Raw genomic sequence first — 21,830 nt, 5'->3', positions numbered from 1 at the left:
AGAACAGTTCATTACACAACTAAAAACCTATAAAGTGAGAAAATACCTATGTTACCCCAGGTTTCCGAGATGGGGAAACGGGTTTCCAGGACGGATTTTTTTTTCTCAGAGCAGGGGATGGCAGGGGACGACAGTGGGAACAGCTATATAAAAAGTAGAGAAAATTTAAAATATACAGGGAAATTTTAAATATTCATATAAAAACATGGATAATGCATGCTTATATAAATTATAGAACCTTAACATATAATGTTTTTGTTAAATAATTTAACTTTAGAGTTCACATGAGAGTGGAAATCAAACAAATTTTCAGAACTGAAACATTAATTTTATGGGACAGCCAAGGGAAAAGTTTCCGGAAGTTTCCGAGTTTCTGGGACAGGGAGATGTGGGGACGGGGTCAATTTTTGCTGGAAACGCATCCCCAGGTAACATAGGAAAATACCAGAAAGGAAAGAAAAATATGGGCGCTGAAACAAATACCTTAACACCTCCAGGAAAACAAAATGCAGGTAGGTCCTTGCTCCTCATAGCTAACCTCTTCCCTGGTGGATATTTGAAAAGAATCTGCACAAAAATAGTCAATATCATTTTAGACTATGGAGTAAGCTACCTACTCTTACAAAAGGAAAACTATAATTTACCTCAAACTAGGAAAACACATAATATGTAAAAACAACCTACTCTCCATAAGAAAAGCCAAAATTAATCTTAAAAAAGAAAATTCACCAATAAATTTAAATCCAAATTGCTATCTATTATAGACATAAGGTACTATTAATAATAAATATTTAATTAGAAAAAGTCATATACTTTTTCTATCTATGGTTCTGACTCCGATACCAACAGTGCAATCTACTCATATAGTTTTATTGTCTTAACGAAGTGAAGACGAACTGAAAAACAAATTTCCATCCAAATAAAGGTTCAAAAAGGAAAGAATCTCAACATTTCACCAATATTGTTGTTGTGTAGATATACTAAGTTTCTGTATATTTACTATTCTAAATAATAATATGTATTTAGTATTTACTGGTGAACTATCTATTGAATGTCTGTAAACCGTTCAAAAGTAAAAAATAAGTTTAAGTGAATGTCTATTTACTGGTGAAATATCTATTTAAAAAAGAAAACACAATCTGAAAACCTGGAAGCCTTTTCCAAGGTGCATTTTGCTATTAATCAAATTGAAGTATCAAATCCCATAAAAATACAAGAAAAACTAGAAAAGAATTTGTTTTTGGGCCCTACATAATTGCAAGTACTCATATTCAAAAAATTAAAAACTGTAGAGAAAAAGGTAGTTATAATCATCGTAAATACACCTGCGAGACTGAGACAAACAACCATGCTACAATAAATAATTTAAAGATTTGCAAAAATATCATTCTTGATGGAAGTACATACATCTACATTGCTTTTTCGGCAAATCAAGATGCAAAATAGTGAATATACATGGAATTAGTAATATGGAACACCAGCATAAATAAGAAAATTAGAAAATAAAAGTGTTGAAACACACGCAAATTGAAATAACTCAATGACTATTATACTATGTTGCGAGTTCATACCCTGCACGCCCACAGAGGCTGCAAATGCAGGTGTATGCGTGTGTGCACGCGTGCAGGTGCAGGCTGGGTGCATACAGGTTGTGCTCCCACTCTCAGTCCTGGTATGGCAGGGTGCTCAACCCCATGCATCCGGGTACACTCACAGGGCTGGGTGCACCCAGCCCGCACCTGGGCACACAATCTTTCCTTTTGTAAGGAACCATACTTGGAGAATGTTATCCTAGCATACAAAGAATCCATTCACTCTCCAAGTATGGTCCCTTGCAAAAGGAAAGATTGTGTGCCCAGATGAGGGATGGGTGTGCACCCAGCCCTGTGGGTGTGCCCTGATGCACGGGGTTGAGCACCCTGGCACACCCACAGGAATGAGAGTGGGAGCACATCCTATATGCAGTGAGCCTGCACCCACACGTGCACTCGTGCACACACACACACACACACACACACATACACCTGTATTTGCACCTGCTGTGGGCCTGCAAGTGATGAACCCACAACATAGTATAATGCTCATTGAGTTATTTCAATTTGTGTGTTACTCCTTTTTTGTGTAATAAAACCAACTTTTAAAAAATGTTTTGAAAAAGATTAGCAAGACTACGTTGCAAATAAAAACTAAAAGTCGATTCCCACAAGAAGTTGTAAAGACTAAAGTTTACTTCTTTCCCAGAACAGCAAAGCAATGCTATTTAAAGCTGAAGATGGTGTTCTTTAACTCTGAAAAACTCATCACCTTCTTTTCACTGAAAAGGCAAAAAAAAAAAAAAATCCAGTACATTTGATTCCTTAAAACATAAAAAATAAATTCAAATGTTATAACTCCAAGAGAGTTGAACCAAAAGAATTGGTTGGGCAAGACTTAAGACTACTACCAAACCCTATCACTTTGCAAAGGGGCTTTCCTTGATATCTTTTTGATAATCCTTTTGATGATGGATAAACATTGAATCATGTTTCATGAACTACATTTTGTAATTCAGTAATTGTAATGATTTTCATTGGAATCATGAACATTGCCAGTCAAAATTGTAAATGCTGTTAACAAATTAATTGTGTATGGCCAAAAGAGTCCGGAATCTTGAAGAATAAACAGCATTAAAGTGTAAAAGAATCAGAATATCAGAAAGGTAAAACGTATAACACAACATTGTAGTCTGAAGGAGGGAAAATCTAACATGGAGCCAATTAGGTAAGAGAAGCTTCGCACTCTCATTTGAATTCTAACTAATGCAAGAAGGGCTTAACAGATAAATTACAACCCATGAGTTTTTCTATTGTAAATGTTTGATTAAAAATTCTTGGGCATTGCAGTACCAAAAGTATTCGAAACTATCACTCCCATCATAAGGTGAAACTCCTCCACTATTTTACAACCTTGAGTTAAAATTTCACACTATCCATGTACTAAATGTAGGCCAAACTGTTGACCTATCTTATCACTAATCCACCTACCCTACTTACTGGCACATAAAACCTAATTCACTGCAAAAAGAACGTTTGAATGTACAACTAGAATTCATCCATATATATATATATTATACCACTGTGTGGTCTTTTATATCACTCTCTCTGAATTCATTCGACAGACAAAGGTTTTGATAACGATACAGGACAACCATAAAAAAATCGAAGTAAGTTCATGATGCTAGAAGCCAGATGACATAAATAATATTTCATGTTTGAAAGTGGAAATATAGCAGGGTGTCCAAGAGGACAGCTCTTCTGTATCATACCAAGCTAACTATGTCCAACAAGAAATCCATTGCAACCATTTTTGACAAAAATTATTATTTCCCATGCCCACAACTTCCATAACATCTCCCATTAGCCACCCACCAAAATATCTTACTTGGGCCCAGCTTTCTATTCTTTAATTTTAAAATGAAATAGAAGGCAATACAAATTTGTGACAAGAAATAATGATTATTATGAATGCAACACAAAGTGAGACTTGAAAACACAAACCTGAGGTTCTAATGTGGGCAAGGGTGGGCCTCGATATGGCTGTCTTCTTCCATCAACTTGTTTTGCAGTCTTTGACATTTCTGTCTCCCATGTCTTCCTCTTTGCAAATGCAGCCTCAGTTGCCTCAACATTTGTGTTTGAATGCAATCCAACAACAAGAAAATGTTCGAACAAGCAATTTGGTTCTTGATGTTGTTTACGTTCCTGCAGCAATAAAAAATATTTGACCATTAAATATTTAAATTCGGGCCAGGATGCCACTTTGTGACACTACAGGGAATCATTTTCTTATTGAAACAAAGAGCTTCATATGATTAGTAAGATAGCAAAAATAACGATTAAAAAATCAAATTAAACACCCTCAGCTATAACAAAAACTAAATCAGAAATGCATAGAAATCTCAATACTCTTCTTAGTGGTGAAAACTGTACAGGAGATCTAAAAGTCTATATTGTCATCTTGTGAATATACTCTGATGATCTGATCATTTTCATTTATATTTTTCGAGTGCACCTAAAAATGTAATGATCTTCTTCATGACCACTGTAACAACTGTAGGAGCATGTTTTTTGTATAAATGAATAACAAAATATTTATAAAATTTATTTTTAATTCTAAATTATACTCTAGAATTTTTATCGTATCTGCATATTTTTTCCAAATATATTTTTCACTGAAACTCAAATATTCAGAATTCATCATCTACTAGGCAATTTCTTTTTTAAGAAAACCTAATCCATGTCCATCAAACACTCGAGTAATTTGCATTATGCATGAAATACAAGTTCAGAAATAGTGATCAATATAAACCAGTCCACCTAATCAGCTGGGAGTAAAACTCCAGTACCTTCCTAGCAACCAAAAACCAGGTTAGTGACGAAATTCTGCAAAGATCTTGTGTTCCACAAAAGAGCTTGGCTCTTCAGAACACAATTTTAAGTTTTTCTTTATTAGTTAGAGGTCTGTAGTTGTAAATCCATGGTAATGGCAACATAGTTACACCCAAATTTGGCCAGAATGATACATTATAGTCAACAGACATGCAAACAACAGGAATGGACTAAAAGAAATTCATGTAACCATCTCAAAATCAAGAAAAGAAAAACTGAGGTCCTTGAAATAAGCAGATGCAAGAGAAAGGAATAACTTTTATAAAAGATCAGAAATTGGGAAAAGATGACTGGCCCTGACAGAAGAGTCCTTAACCAATTTAACAAAGTGAAATCATTTGTCAAGCATTTTACTTATCAGAAGCGAGGATCAACACATGCAAAGTCAAATGGAGGAGATAAAACTATTTTCCTACACACATTTATTGAAGGTACATGGTACATGTGTAATTTCCACACCATCTGTTACAGGACTTTTTCCCGTGGAAATAGATTATGATTAAAGCTAAAGATAAATGTAATTAAAATTTATTATGATTGTTATGAAAGGGTATACCTGAGAACAATTATTTATATGTGTTAAATTAATGGAAAAGAGAAGGACAAAAAAAAGAAAAGAAAAGATTTCATGCAGTGAGCATACAGGGTGCATAGTGAAGGTCTTTGTTGGAATTGGAGCATTGGAGAAGGGGGCACACAGGGTGTGTCCAACTCAGGGTACAGCGTACACCTGGGAGTGTCCTAACCAGGGCTGTGTTTTTATTTCATACCGTGAAGGTATGTAGGGTTCTAAGTAAGAATCGTGTTTCTCCTGTGAATGCTTACTTGTCTGAAGAACGGAGACCTGTACGGATCCTCTTGTGCGGCTCTCCGCCAGAATATTTAGCTTCTGTTAACTACTCACAGATATGTATTAAATTCATATAATCTAAGCAATTCTTCTTTTAAATTTTCCAAACTTAATTTATAGTTGTATATTAATATATTATTGCTTATGTTCATTGTCACTAAAAAAAAATATGCACGAATGTAAATTATTTATTTTTACCTCTAGTATTTATGCATGAATGAGTTATCTAACTTTAAATGTATTTATTATTGAATGGTAAAAACTAATTCTGCATAATAAGAAATTACTGAACTTGCATTTGGTATCAGAGCCAGGTTATTAGGGTTGATAAGTTTTAAAATAAAGGTGCCCCTAATTCTAGTATCTGAAATGGTAATCTGTTAAATTTAACAGAAAAAGGCTAAAACTGTACAATTCATTACCTCAATTCACTATTCAATTTAAATATATATATATATATATATATATATATATATATATATATATATATATAGAGTAAAATGAAATTACAAGAGAACCTATTAACTTCCACAGTGTTAGCATCCTTTAGCAAAAAATTTTAACGAGAGGACAAGTTGCGGAATGAAAAAGTTCAAGGATTAATTAACAAGCAAGACCATAAGAAAGAGCATATTATAAATGGACCCTTGAATGTGATAGTGCTTTTCAAACATTAAAAACATTGTTAACTTCAGCACCTATTCTTTGCATTCCAAATTTTAATAATAAACCTTTTGTCATAGTTACAGATGCGTGTGGCTCAGGCATAGGTGGTGTTTTAATGCAAGACAGTCGAGTGGCATGTTATGAATCAAGAAAATTATTACCTGCTGAAAGAAATTATCCTATCCATGACCTTGAACGATTAGGTATTGTCGATGTATTAAAGACCTGGAGACATTATTTATTAGGAAACAGACCACCGAAGTCTTCAACACATATTTACTCAACCTCAGATTATTTTGTGACAAAGAAGATGGATGGAATTGTTAATAGAATATGATTTCACCACCAATATGTACCTAGAAAGGAAAATGTAGCAGCAGATGCCCTAAGTCAAAAACAATTATGTGTTTATGCCTGGACATTGGTTAGAAGTCAATTTGAACAAGATATCAAATCTAAGTTACCTATTGATGATCATTTTAAATTAATTTATGAACGCCTTAAAAATCAATGCCCTAATGTCCACTGAAAGATCAATAGAAAACTACTTGTTAAGTAACAATGGATTTACGTACTATAAAGGAAGATTATGTATTCCTAATATACCTAACCTAAAATCACAAATAATGAAGGAATTCTGCCCTGTGAAATCCCCTTGTCTCCAAATTTCCACCCCAAGACTTGGTCTAACTCACATTGCTGAGCATGGATTATGAGAAATCTGTCAAGTTTTGTGGAAGGAGTAAATTTTTTTTGGTGTTGTAATGAAAGAAGTGAACCCATAAGTGGTAAAATTGCTCTGATTTGAGGAAGCCCATCCCCTAGAAATCCTCCGAATTTAAAATCTCCACCCTCATTTGGGACAAGTTTCTTGATTCAGTTAAGCCTGAGTTAGAAAAGAAAGTCAAGGACGAAATGGCAAGATTTTGAGGTTGTGAAAGAGGTTTCTTGATCACCAGTAATGCTGGCATAATTCCTCTGATGAGAGGATTTCTGCCACTGAAATTCCTGTCAGAGGAATATCTGCCTTACCATGAATTCCACATTGTTTTGTTGTAATTTGAATTCGAAAGAGAAGAAAAGAGTTTAAGTGATCTGATTGGTGAAACGTTGGGCCAATTAGCAATTTAAAGAACTGCCATAAGGTGGTGGAATTCCTCTTATTAGAGGAGTTTCGCCCAGCATAATTCCCCTTTAGCCAAGAATTCTGCCCTCTGTATTATGATCAAAGCTCAATCTAAACTGATGCCATGGGTTTGAAAGCATGCATTTAGAAAGGAATCTGCTAAAGGGGCAAGTTTTTGTTAGGAATGACTTTGTACATGGATCGTACGGTGCTCACCATACGGTGAAAATTTGGTGAGTCCAACATACAGTAAGGCACTGTACGGGTGTCAGCTGCCAAGTCATATAGCGAAGATCCACCCAATGGTGAAGACAGTATGTCCGCTGAAGTGGTACAGTGAAGCTGGTACTCTGAAGCATGGTATCCAAAGCCGAAGGAAGTGATCCGAGGATGAAGGGAGTGTCTAGGCTGAAGGAAGTCTCCTCATGTCAAAGGAAGTGTCCCAATGTTGAAGAGAGTGTCCTAATGAAGGGAGTGACCAGATGCCAAAGGGAGTGACTAGATGTCAAAGGGAGTGTCCCGACTCCGAAGGGAGTGACTCCAAGTTGAAGGGCGTGACCCAATGCCAAAGGAAGCGACCCATGCCAAAGGGAGTGTCTTGATGCCGAAGGCAGTGACCCAATGCCACAGGAGTCACCATCTAGGGGAGTGACCATCTAAGGAAGTGAAGTCAAGACATCCAAGGGGGTTCAATATGAACGAAGGAGCCAGTGATATACAATATAACTTATGGAGTCACCGTACGAGTTGTGTCCGAGTGAAGACCGGTTGGATGGAGGAGTGACCATCAGGACTATCGACTGGAGGAGTGACCAAGGTGTTACAAATAGATAATACTGAGAGGGGGGGTGAATCAATATTCTACAAACTTTTGCCCACAACTGATTATTGTTATTACTTCTTTATAACTTGTATATGAAAGTAAACCAACAATGTTGGACAATAAATAGAACCATGCACATAGAGAACTCATAACAACATTATTTCTTAACTAGGGAAACCCTGGCCAAGCGAAAACCCCAGTGGGGATGATACCCACTAGATGATTCACTAAACGATAGGATCTTGTTAAGGATATTGACCTTGTTGGGAGTCTATGAAATACATATAGTGTCTCGAGTCCTTGTTAGAGGACTAGACCTTGTTAGAAGCCTCAACCCTGTTAGGAGTTGCTTCAACCCTGTCAAAAGTTGGTAGAACAAATAGAATGTATGCAAGAAAAGCCCAATGCCCTAACATGAAATTATACAATTCAATTCTTCACAAGAGTAGATATACATACAATACTTTCTTACTACTGTACTTTGCACTTCTTCTGATCATACATCAAAACTCGCATAACAGAAGGCTTGCATATCTTTCAGATACTTCGCATACCATACAACTTCCACATATAGCACATATGGCATACATTATCTGTGCAAGATAAAATCTTTACTTATACCTTGCATATTTACAAATCTCTGCTCAATTGGCCTTTATGTCTTCACACGCTTGACATTAAATAAAATAACCTATGGAGTAATATCCACATAGTCAGCTCATCATGACTTAGTAATTATTTTGTAACCAAAATAATTCCTAAAGTTGTACAATCCAATTCTCTTCTATGCTCTGTTCTGTATTGTAAAACACCCGCACTGGTATTTCAACTGTAACTTGCGTCGTATTGTTCGTACACACTTGCGCACTCGCATACGTCATCATAACACTGTCATAGAGCTTTCCTCAATTGTGCATGATCTAACTCTCAACGAGTCATTCATACACTTAACATATTTATTTGCACTACTGCAAACTATCTAACACTTAGACAATTTTCTAACTCTAAATGCATAAATGAAATGCTGAATACATGTTGCCATAAATGACAACTATCAAGACATCTATCTAACCATATTACCAACAATCTCCTCCTTTGACATTGATGGCAAAATTTGGCAAAATTGACTAAGTCCCAAAATGATGTCATACATGGTCAAAAACAAATAAAAGTAACTACACAAAACATAACAATTTTATTCATGTTCCGATGGATCATTATAGTCCTTATCACTCCTTTACATTGATACATGAGTGTACTCCCCCTTACATATACAATATACAACTTACAACTATACAATTTTCCTTTACATATTACCCCCCCCCCTTTCACATCAATGGCAAAGGTGTCAAAACTTTATCAACAAAAATTGGGTGGCCTGCTGCTGATCAACTTGATATTCTAGAAAAGCAATCTGCATATACAAGTTTCAGTCTTTCCACTTCCTTCTTCCAATTCTCCTTCATTGTATCTGAAATACTGATTAGTGCGCATAGTGCACAAGATGCCACTTCAACTCACTCAAGTCAGTATAGGCAAATTTGTCATAGAAAGTCTTTGCTGCAAGGCATTCCTCCAATTGCCTCTGCAAAATGTTGATCTTTGCTGACAAAATTTCTCTAAGACTAGAGAATCTCTTTGCTGCCTTCTCCTTATCAGATTCCAAGCCTCTGATCACATCATGTATCTTCTCAACTTCTGCTCCACAGTCCTAAATACTGGTCTCTGGGAGTTGTAACTTAGCAGTGTGTGTTTCAAGTTCACTCAACTTACCCTTTATTTGGTTCTCAAAATTAGTCAGGTACTTGTATGACAGTGCACACTGTCCATACAACCTTTTTCCTTTATCAATGTGCCTTCTCAATTCCTTGATGCTTCCATCAAGTGCCTTTAGATCATTCCTCACATTGGTGCATACTGTATTAAATAGTGTTGTATCATGTTTAGCCTGTGCTTGCGCTGAAGCTACCTCTGCTAAAGTTGTGAATTCCTCATCAAACGTTTTCACCAACTCCTTGGCCTTTGACTGTAAGTCTTGATTTGCTACAGTTGTAGTAACTATCTTCTGCATTCTATCCATGACTTCAATTAATGTCTTCTCCAAAGACTTTACTAATTTGTTCTTTTCAAGCAACTTGCTCAGTGAGCTCATAAATCCTTTTTGATCTTCATCATCTAATATTGTTGCCGATGGGCTAGTTGTTGCAACAGATATAACTATTGGGGCTACATAAGGTATGTCAACCTCATGCTAGAACACTACCTTCCCAATTTCTGACTCCACATGTTTTATATTGGGCAAGAATGTTGATTCTTAAATTACAATCTTCCACTTATGAGTAAGTTCAAAATCTTCCTTTTTCTTCTCCTCTTCTTCTTTCTTTTTCTTTTTTGCTTCCTTTCTCTTCTCATCTTCTTCCTTTTTCTTTTTCTCCTCTTCTTCTAGTTTATTTTTCTTCTCTTCCCCTTCCTTTGTCTTTTCTTCCTTTATTTTTTTTTCTTCTGCTAACCTTTATGTTTCTTTCTTCTTCTCTTCTTTGTTCTTTTTCTACTCCTCTTCTTCTTCTCCTCTTCTCCATCATCATCTAAGTTGGAGTAAGCTATAATATTGCCAACAATAGTTTGGCCATAGGCTGCAAATGGGTTTTATTTTGTGTCCACAGTTATGTGTGTACTATCCACTTGCATGGATTCAATACCCATAACAATGTGTGGTGGTAAAAGTGCCTGTTGTGTCTCCTCTGCTTCTTCCCCTTCACTAGAAGGTGTACTTGCTTGTACATAGACTGGGCTCATAGGTTTGGATTGCACACTTACCTCTGGCACTGTGGTCATGTATTTTACAATTGCATCCTCTGTTTCTTTCCTAACATCTTCATAATTGCCTCCCATCAGAAGAATTGCTCTTCTTTTGTTCCTCAGCAAAGGCTCAATACCCTTCAGAATTCTGTCGGAATCCTCCTTGGAGTCAACTTCACACAGTTTATTTATCATTGAGATCCTCATATTCAGATCTTCTTCCAATACTCTCTTCTTCCTATTATACAAATCTTCTGGTAACTGATTCTGAATGTTCTCAAACTTCTTATACCTCAAAATCATGTTTCTCGCACACGCATTTAATTGCCTTCTATCCATATTATTATACAAACTATAATACTTATTCAATTGAACAAAATTATCATTATTTGTTATCTGCATGTTAAGATTCTATACCTTTAGTTTCCATGCTCTTTTTCCAACTGCAGTTCTGCCTTCCTACACATCTTGCACTACTGGTCTATCTCCAGCTTCATCCTCAGAACTCTTTGATTCACTTACTTGCATAGTTTTTCTCCTCTTGCCTGGTCTACTAGTACTCTGCTTGACCCTTTTCTTGGTTGATTGTACAGGTTCTTACTTCACCTTCAACAATCTCTCTGATTTTCTCTGCACAATAAGTACCTCCACCTCTGGCTGCCTTCTAAGTTGGTCACTTCTTTTTCTTAATGGCTACACTGGTGCAACTGCTATGTAAGGTGCAATAAGGGCTTGCGCACATGGTTGTGCTACTATCACACCTTCTGAAGGTCCTGCACCAACAATAGGAGTTGTTGCAATCACTTCAATCTGTCCACTGGCTTTCATTTCCAGCGCAATGCCTTTGACTTCATTAAAATCTTCCCTTGTCATTCTTGATTCCTTAAGGATAGAATCAATAACCTTCTCCACTTTCTTCTTGCTCTCTTTGCTGTGTAGGTCTGATTGAACTCTTCTCATTTTCTCGTCATAAGTTCCTCATCTAGAGCACTCTGTGTCCTCTAACTGGAGTATGATCTGTGCATACCCTTCTTTGAACTTTGCGCTCATCTCATATCCTATGGGCTCTATGAACTTTACCCTTGGTATCACAACTTCCATACAGGTGTTACCAATTTCCACCATGAAGCATCGTTCATCCTTATATTTCTCCACCATGAAGGTAGGTATTCTATACCTCTGTTTCATTTCTCTCTGAAAACTCTTCAGCATCCTATCTATGTCATTAACTCTGACATTCTCTAACTTTGATTTGTAGCATTGAATCACCATCTTCATTGTGCACTCGTTGCTATCCCAATTTTTCATTCCGGGAAACTTCTTTGTAGCATAAAAGAATAAATGAGTCAGTAGGGACTCAAATCTAAAAACTGCACTCTTTGTCCTCTTCAACTTTGCAATGTTATCCAACAATTGCAATCTAATAATCTCACACAGATTAACTTTTCTTCCTTGCCTTGCCATGACATAAGTTACATGCAAAAATCCGGCTGGTACTAAGGTAACCCTTGATCCATGGTTGAAATTGTACCCTAATATCTTGCTTAGTAGCTTTACTCCTTTGTCTTGAATGGAGTCTACCTTTATGTTTCTTCCATCAAACCTTGTATTCAAGTTTGTCTCGACCATCTTCCTGACATTCTTCTCATTAACAGGATTACACATTCCTAACATTCTTCTCATTAACAGGATTACAACCTTCATTACTCAATCCTGTGACCTTATGAATTAGGTCAATGTCAATAACTACCTATGCATCACCTAGCCACAACATATCATTGTGTACCCTACTCAAAATAATTGGGGTCCAATCTTGATTATCAAACTTCATATAAAACATATACTTCACTAGATTTAAGCCATCTAGGTGCGCATACTCAAACTTCAAGGTTAGGTCATTATTACACATTTTTCCCAAATCCTAATGAATGTCATCATCACCAATACTTTCTATCTTGCAATGGATATAGCTTCTGATATCCTCAAAATGTAGCACATTCTCAAGAACTTACGAAAATGCGCCCAACAGGTCATCCACTAGCGATACAAACAGATGTTTCTTGAATACATACCATGGTCTATCACTCACATCATATACATTCTGACTAGCCATTGAATTATAACTATAAATACTAGAAAACTAGATTCAAACTTTGTAAAATACCTTAAAATCATGATTTAGGGCTTCTGCAACATTTCACTTCACAACCTTTACTTCACACTTCAATTCGTTGTCAACTTGCTCTTCAATTCGCTCAAGGCACTTCGCATGAACAACTGGTACACACAATCTTTGCTTATGATCCTTAAATCATTTCCAATTGCACTACGCATTAAATGCGCATCTACCATAGATTCAAATACTGTCTTTGTTTACTAGTAAGCTTGAATTCTCAATTTCTGCTCACTGCGATCGTATCTAGACTTGCGAACTTGACCATAGCTTCTTCTCTATGTCCTTTACCTTCTATTAACTGCGCAACTTCCAACTCTCTCTCTAACATCAGTTTTGACCGACTGATGTTTCGCTACTACTAAAATAGCTTAATTCAAATAGGATGAGTCACAAACACTCTATGACTTCAACTTCCCTTCAAATGCATCATAAGAGCTATTCTTCCAAAACTGTACAAGAGCTCTCTGGATTACAAGCTTTCACAAATGCTTCCTTGAATTCATCAACATGTTCCTTAATTGCTTCCTTCTGACTGTTGTCACTGTCATTTTCACTTCTTCTGCCATTCTTGTTTTTGTTCCTCCTATTATTAAGATTCCTGTAATAGTCCCTTTTGTCCATTCTACAGAATCTTGTTGTGTGTCCAAAGTTATTGTATAACTGACATACAGATGCATTTCTCCTCTGGTTAGTTCCATTCTGATTCTCAAGTGCTCCACAATTCCTTGCAATGTGTCCAGGGTTGTTACACTTGTAACATATAATCTGCTTTCTTTCACCATTAGGTTTCTTACCATCAATGGATCTGCTCTGGGATCTACCTTTTTCATTACTTGGAAAGTTAGTGTTCCTAAACATTCTACTATTCCCATTATTACCATCAAATTTAGGTTTCTTACATTCTACTACTTCATGTCTATAACCATGACAACTATAATAATAGAAATTAGTAATAGGTTTAAAAGACTTACCTATGCAATCTCTCTTCATATGTCTAACTCCATTACATATCAAACATCTACCTCTACCTCTAAATTCATATCTAACCTCTTTGGATGAATCAACTTTCTTAGGTTCATCAACTTGCTCTGTTATCTTAGGTTCATCAAATTTCTCAGACAAATCAATTTTCTCAACTTCTTCAGACCATTGGATCTTTTTCCTTAGGGGTTTCTACAATAGAATCTGGTTCTTTCCTAATCTCAACTTTCTTTGCTGACTTTTCTCCAATAAGGTATCCAAGACCTATCTTGTCATAATGGGGTCTCTGGTGAAATATTTGTTCATCAATCTTCTCAAAACTTGTGTAAAGTTTCTCTAACTACTATTTGGCTTGTGTCAACTCTCCTTTCACGATAATGTTGTACTTTTCCAACATCGCATGTTCTATCTTGATAGAATCTAATTCAAATGTCACTTGACTCAACTAGGATCTAAGGTCAGCATTCTCAGATTTTAGATCAGGCTCACTTTTACTGTCATTACTCTTGAGACTCAACTTAAGTTCAATAATTTTCAACTCATGTTTCAAGATCTCATTTTCTTTCTTGAGATTTCCTACCTTATCATTGTCACTAGTCTACACAATTGAGTCTTTGCCAGATTTCAAATCATCAATCTTATCTTTCAATTTGCCAATGTAAACTTTTGCATCTTCATACCTATCTTTCAGGTCTCTTTCTTCAATAAGAAGGTCAATCTATTCAAGAGCTTCAAGATTTTTCTTCAACTATTCTATATTTACAGAGATCTTACTTACACTCTTAAGCCTCTTCAAAGTAACTCTACTCTAATACTAATTGTTAGAAATAGATAATACTAAGAGGGGGGGCAGGGGGGTGAATCAATATTCTACAAACTTTTGCCCACAACTGAATATTGTTAATTACTTTATGACTTGCATATGAAAGTAAACCAACAATACTAAACAATAAATATAACCATGCACATAGAGAACTCATAACACCATTATTTGTTAACTAGGGAAACCCTGGCCAAGGGAGAACCTTGGTGGGGATGATACCACTAGATGATTTACTAAACAATAGGATCATGTTAAGGATATTAACCTGTTAGGAGTTCTATGAAATACATATACTAGGCCTTGTTAGGAGTTGCCTCGACCCTGTTAGGAGATGGTAGAACATATACAATGTATGCAAGAAGAGCCCATTGCCCAACATGCAATTATACAATTTAGTTCTTCACAAGAGTAGATATATATACAATACTTACTCACTGTTGTACTTCACACTTCTTCTGATCATACATCACATAAGGCTCGCACATCTTTCAAATAATTCGCACAATAGTTTGCATATCATATAGCTTCCACATATAGCACATATGGCACACATTATCTGCGCAAGATAAGATCATTACTTATACCTTGCATATTTACAAATCTCTACTCAGTCGGCCTTCATGTCTTCACACGCTTGACATTATATAAAATAACCTATGGAATAATATCCACATAGTCGACTCATCATGGCTTAGTAATTATTTTGTAACCAAAATAATTCTTAAAGCCGTACTATCCAATTCTCTGCTATGCTTTGTTTTGTACTGTGAAACACATGCACTAGTATTTTAACTGTAGCTTGCACCGTATTGTCCGTACACACCTGCGCATTGGTATACGTCATCATGACACTGTCATAGAGCTTTCCTCAATTGCGCATGATCTAACTCTCAACGAGTCGCTTGTACACTTAACATATGTCTCTACGCTACTGCAAACTGCCTAAGACAATTTTCTAACTCTAAATGCATAAATGAAATTCTGAATACATGTTGCCATAAATGACAACTATCAAGACATATATCTGATCATATTGCCAACACAAGGCTTACAGTAACTATTTACATCTGAAACAGTTAATGCACCAAATTTCATAACGAATTGTAATGTGTATAAATTGTTGCATGTTTCTTTGGACTTGCATGGTGAAAGTCCAGTTGATTGTAACACAATTTGAGCATGTGAGCATGTGCAAGAATTCATACTCCATTGTATGTACTATTGATTACTGTGATACAAAGAAGTTGCTCGGGTTCTTGGGTGATGGGATTTTTCCCGGAAAGGTTTCCCACGTTAAATCTAGTCTACTTGGTTTATCTTGTCTGCTTAATTTTCTATGTTCTCGTTTCTTCTGTGCATCTCAATATACTGAAGTAGATTTGCAATTTTATTATTTCCCTTGTAAATTGGCATTAGGAAGGCATTTCTGCATGTAGCTTTCCTAACAGTTTCCTTGGTCACAAACTCAAAGTAAAGGCCAACATAGAGATTGTTTAATTGGTGGTCAACACCTCCTTAGAGATTAATGGCATGCCTTAACCACCTCCCATGTGTTGTGATTTAAGGATCATTTCTACAAATGTACTAACATTGCCATTGTTATATATGTGTTCCAAATGCCGATTTGAATCTCATATAAATATGAGAGAAGACATGTCTCATGAAGAAACATGTCTCTAAGGTTTAACCATCATTTAATTAATATATAAAAATAAATAATTGTATTGTATATGTATATGTATATTGTTGATGCGAGTTTTGTATCACTTACATAACATATTAGGATTTGAATATTCGATATAAGATATCAAACATGCAACTCCTCTCTTGAAAAGTTATTGCTCATGGGATATGAGAATAACTCCGATGTTCCTTACTCTTGTGGATGCTCACTCAGTTTTATCGATGTGATTTGTTGGTAATCATGTAGGCGGCCTTATGCTATTCATTCAAGGATGACTTGGACTTTGGTGGAATGGAGGTGATGTGACTTGGTTTGTGAAATGTGCGGAGGCAGATAATGTTGATGGTGGTGGTGATGGAGGATGTGTCTACTAATGGTAATGTTGATGGGAAAGCGATGGTGGTGGAGGGTGAATGGGTGTGATTTGATATTTGACTAACTTCCCTAACTTCTCCTTCTAAACTTCGACTACCCAACTACCCACTATTCTACTCCTACTCCTATGAATGGAAGGTTAGCAAATGGACAGGGATCGGACCTAATGAGAGCTGACCAGCGGCCTCACTTCCACAAGTGCAATGATTCAAAAGAATAATAAACTAGCTTACCACACAAAGCTTCCCAACCAACCGCTAGGATGCTAGTGGCCTAGTATTGATCCCTATCAAACATTTACCAATGCTACCATACAACTATCCATCTACTTCACTCCTACTTAGCAACTTGAAATGAAATTTGCTTCAACAACTTGAAAGGAAATCTAAGTAAGTGGAAGTAGAAAACATGCAATAACACCCAATGTTCTTAATCAACATGCCAATCGCAACAATGAAAAAGAGAGCAATTTTGGTATTATCTTCACAACAATTTCTCCAACATTTTACAAATGAGAGCAAATGGCCTTTTATAGGGGCCAAAAATACAACGGACGGTGGAGATCAAAACAAGATCAACGATCCAGATTGGATGCTCAAAACCCTAATTAGGGTTGCCACCCCATCGGCCAATGAGAAGCCGCCACCTCATCAATGGACCAATGAAAAAAGTGGCAACCAATGAGAAAGCACCAAAATGGTGGCCAATCAGAAATAGACACTTGTCCTATTCTAGAAGAAAGGGAAATTGCCACTTGGGCTTAGATCAAATGATCTTCTAATATAAATCTTCCCTTTTCTTTCATTTTCTTAGCTAAGGCAATGAACTTAGCTAACCTTTCATTAACTTCTTCCATAGGAGGACAAGGTGTGTGCTTCGCCCTGAGTTCTACTGACTTTGCCACACTGCTCGCTGCTTGTAGTATCCTTTCATGATCCTTCTCATATTCCTTCGCAAATCCAATAAAAGTACTGAGAGAGGAAAGAGTGCCCAAATGCCTTTTTCCTGATGGCAACCTTTCCCAACTCATCCAACCTCGATCCAAAATCTATCTCATTGATATCCTCTTTGCCAAGGGGGATTTGTCCTTCCTTTAGTCTGTCCCTCATCCGTATCATGTCCACTGTACCGATATTGGTGTCGGTTATTCTCTTCATTTTCGAGAAGGGGGGAGTTCTAGGCATCATATCCTCTTTGTCTTTCTTAGTGTTTGCCTGCTTGGGATTCTTACTTGCACTAAAATCCTCCATGCTCGTCGCCCTATTACGAGATGGTAGAGTGGTGGACCAAAAGGCAAGAAGAACCAAGAGGACCAATCCTTAGACTAGAACGAAAGAAGGATGTTAGCTTAAGGACCCCTTGCAACTCTAGATGATGAAAATTCACCTTAACCAATAATCTTACAACGACTTTTCGGAATTAGGACTTGACCTTAAGAACTTCAAATCCCTTGCAAATCAAAAATTTATCATGCAATTTACCTCCAAATAAAATTACCCAACCTAGGGCAAAAATCGCAGCCTCTTCAAAAAATCAGAATTTTATCTTCCACAAATTTCGGCTCTCACAAAATTCACCCTCCACAAAATTCGACTCCCGCAAATTTCGGCTCCCACAAATTTCGCCAAGCAAGAAGAGTGCAGATCTACTCTTGCAAAATCACCAACGCCTTGAGAAGGAGAAGTGAGAAGTGAAGAAGAAATGGGAGAGAGGCCTCCTCTTATACCCAACTTTCTTACTCCCCCCAAGCTAGCCGACTTGGACCCTGGGAGCAAGAAAAAACAATAATTAATGCAAAATTATGGCCCACAATTAAATACTTAGCTAAAATTAATTTTGCCATGATGAAAATTAACTTTTTAAATTGCCATTTGGACCAAAATTGCAAAAAGAAAATAAATAATGCCTTAGAGGTGTTAAATATTTCCATTTAATGAAAATTTAGTAATTAATACGTCATTAAAATTGGATTTTGGCTAACCAAAAGCCATTTTTCAATATTAAATTACCAATTTCATTAAAGGCAAAAAGTTTTCAAGGCAATTTTAATCTATTAAAGCCAATTTTTTGCAATTTTTACCCAAATCAATTTTGCTATGCCAATAATTTTTTTTTTGACAAAAATAAAATAAAATTTCTTCTAGAGCCAAAAATCGATTTTTGCAATTTTATTTCACCATCACAAAAATTAATTTTCTTCACCAAAAAATAATTTAGATTTTCCAAAAGACCAAATTTAACAAAAAATTCATTTTTTGAAAATTATCCAAATTTATACAATAATTTACAATTTTATCCTGCCAAATATTGCTCTTTAAAATTTTGTTAGGCCTAAGGATGAAATTGGTGGCTCTGAAAAATCAAGTTGAAACTGGGTGAAAAAAAGTTAAGTCTCTCCCACTGGCCCTGAAGGTGTCCAAGGCATGAAATCTTCAAATTTGAAACCTCTGGACCGAAAAATTGCTAACGCAATTAAAAAAAGGGGGTCCCCAAAATTTTGGAGCGATGGTGTGAAAACCTCACAACATATATGTATATATATATATATATAAGAAATGATGACTTACTAATGACAACAATGTATCTCAGATCGAATTAATCCGACTGAAGCTACAACTTTGACACTCCCTCTTAGCTAGGGAGGATTATAGAACACGTTATGCTCTCAAGCATATGGAGAGATATCATCTCAATATGATATTTTTGGAATGGCATATCAACATATATCCATCAACTTAGATTCAACAAGAAATGTCAATCTTGTGATGTTTGTCATACTTATATTCTTTTTGGATGTGCACTGGCACCCAATCCTTGATGCATATCAAAAGAATATGATATATCCTAGTAGGATATGAGTTATCTAATTTTCGGCACTCCGAAACAACTTAATGAAGTCGATCAGATAAGTAGAAATCACTATATCATGAACTCTACCATGCCAAGTATCATGATATCCAGCACTTTGGGACAACAACTTAATGAAGTCTAATCATGATATGTTTGTTACCATTTATAAGGCCATCACCTTACAATGGTTACCTTTTGTTTATATATGTCAATGAAAGATCATCACCTTTCATTACATATCATATGTGAAATAGTAACCACCATGATCCAAGTGAGAGGGTGGTACAAAGGCTTTCACCTCAATTCTCTCTCAAACAGAATAATGTGTTACAAGGAATTTCACTTCGAACTTTTCCCTTATAGAGAAGAGCACTTCACATTTCTCCCTTTGAACAACAATCCTAGGAAGTCAAGTCCTCTATTTACTCACTTAGAGCTCTCTTCACCTAAGTATGTCTATCGAACTCCCTCTGAATCTCAATCTTCTAAGCTCCTACGCTGCCTTTGAAAAAGTGTTAGACTCCCTCTTAATGGAAGATCCCTTTGTCTAGAGTTTATTGCATAGTCATGTATGCTCATAATCTCAATCATCAAGGATATTCACTTCAAGTGCCTCACTCTATCTAGCCTGGTCATGAGATGACTAATGAATTTTAGATCGCAATTTCTTTGGACCTATTGTCATAAGATTGAGTTTGCACAATATTTGGTGGCATGTGTAAGGTACCAACCTTCTTTTCCTACAAAAGCATCCTTAGACATAAAGGAAAAGATCAAGGCAAATAACTCTTATAGTATGTATAAAATTACAAATAAGAGAGACTATAGTGAGTAGATAAATGTAATACTCGAAGATGATGGATACTTATCTATGTATCCTTGATGCAAGTTGCTTCAATAAAGGTTCATGAAATCATTAAATTCCTCCATACAAGCACCTATCAAACAATGAGAATGGACCATTGTTAATTATTCTCCCCCACAACGTAAAATTCCCACTTGGTCCATTTTATAGAGTTTTCAATCACATCCACCATCAGAATTGTAATGTCTTCTTTCCACCATTATTTGGTAAATTTGATATTGTTACCTTAAACTTTTCAATTTGTCATTTATAATATATGACCCACTTATGTTGCAAGCCTTGACTCCTTGATGGTTCTTGCCTTCTTATTGTTTAAAATTAGAAATGTTACTCCTCTTCATAAAATAATAGAATATACTTCTTCCAAGTAGTTCTCTGCACTACAATTAGTAGATTTTGGTAAAACGTTGTCTTCTTAATACCTTCCATAAATGATGTCTAATCATCATACTCGCTATTGAAATTGTGCCTCCTTATGAAGTTATATAACCATTTATTTTTAACATGCTTGTCTTATTTGGATAATATAATTGATATCTTTAAGTTGTTGACTAATCAATTATAAGTAACAATTTTGACTTGTATCTTCCTTCCAATAGCTTATTGATAATTGTATATTGTCCTTGACTTTCGTAGATCACTTGGTATCTCATTTGATTTTTGGTAGTATTCTTCATTTGGATCTAGAATATCTTGTTCAATCTGTTTAATACTTGCAATTGTGCTGAAGTTTATCTTGAGCCAAATATTCACTAATGTAAAGAAGCAATATGTTTGGTATTATAGATCAATCTTGTTATTGTTTCAGATATTTTCTTTGATAAGTATGTAATTTATTTATTCATTGATTGAATCTTATAATATGTCTCTATTGATTGTTCGATGTGCGAACTTCCTTCTCCCATGGTATTGTTTTCTCCTTTATGCATGGGATATGTTTTTAATTCTACACTTTATTTTTCATCGAGTTTTCTGTTCCCCCATCTAATTCTTTCTTTCTTAGTCCATGCCAAGTTTGATACTTGCATCCAACGCTGCCTTGGTGAGAAATGTCTTCCAGTACTCAGTCATGAGAGAATATTCATCTGCCCTCTTGTTCAGTGTTCTAACTGCACTTCCAGAGTTTTGTCTAACTTAATCCAATCACGGGATCACTCCACCCCCAACCTCTCTATGGCTGGTCAGACCTGGTCTACTACAATATGCGGTTCATAGCAAGCTCACCATTCATTAATGTCGTCTCTTCATGACTATGTTCAAATGATTTTATTAACCATTTCTTATATTCTGTATTGCACACCATTTGTGACTCATTTTAGAGTGTACACGAGAGGAGATTTTAAGGAAACTCCCCTCTCCCACTCAGTGGTAACCAGGTGGGCTAT

The 21,830-nt window shown here is 36.0% G+C and overlaps 1 protein-coding gene across 1 annotated transcript in view; it reads right to left on the bottom strand.

Annotated features, from left to right (window-relative positions):
• The window catches only part of LOC149528413 (DENN (AEX-3) domain-containing protein), an 80,783-nt gene that overhangs the window by 49,968 nt on the left and 8,985 nt on the right, over window positions 1-21,830 (bottom strand). The window contains exons 3-4 of the mRNA XM_089809495.1: window positions 3,537-3,740; window positions 484-567 (exon numbers count right to left, since the gene is read on the bottom strand). Of these exons, the coding sequence (XP_089665621.1) occupies window positions 484-567; window positions 3,537-3,740 (288 nt within the window). The remainder of the gene's footprint in view (window positions 1-483; window positions 568-3,536; window positions 3,741-21,830) is intronic.

Source organism: Cupressus sempervirens, chromosome 11, assembly GCF_028749045.1.
Source record: "Cupressus sempervirens isolate cs-2001-9-10 chromosome 11, ASM2874904v1, whole genome shotgun sequence".
Classification (NCBI taxonomy): domain Eukaryota; kingdom Viridiplantae; phylum Streptophyta; class Pinopsida; order Cupressales; family Cupressaceae; genus Cupressus; species Cupressus sempervirens.
Note: the sequence above shows the minus strand (reverse complement) of the source record. Positions and strands in the feature narration are given on the sequence as shown.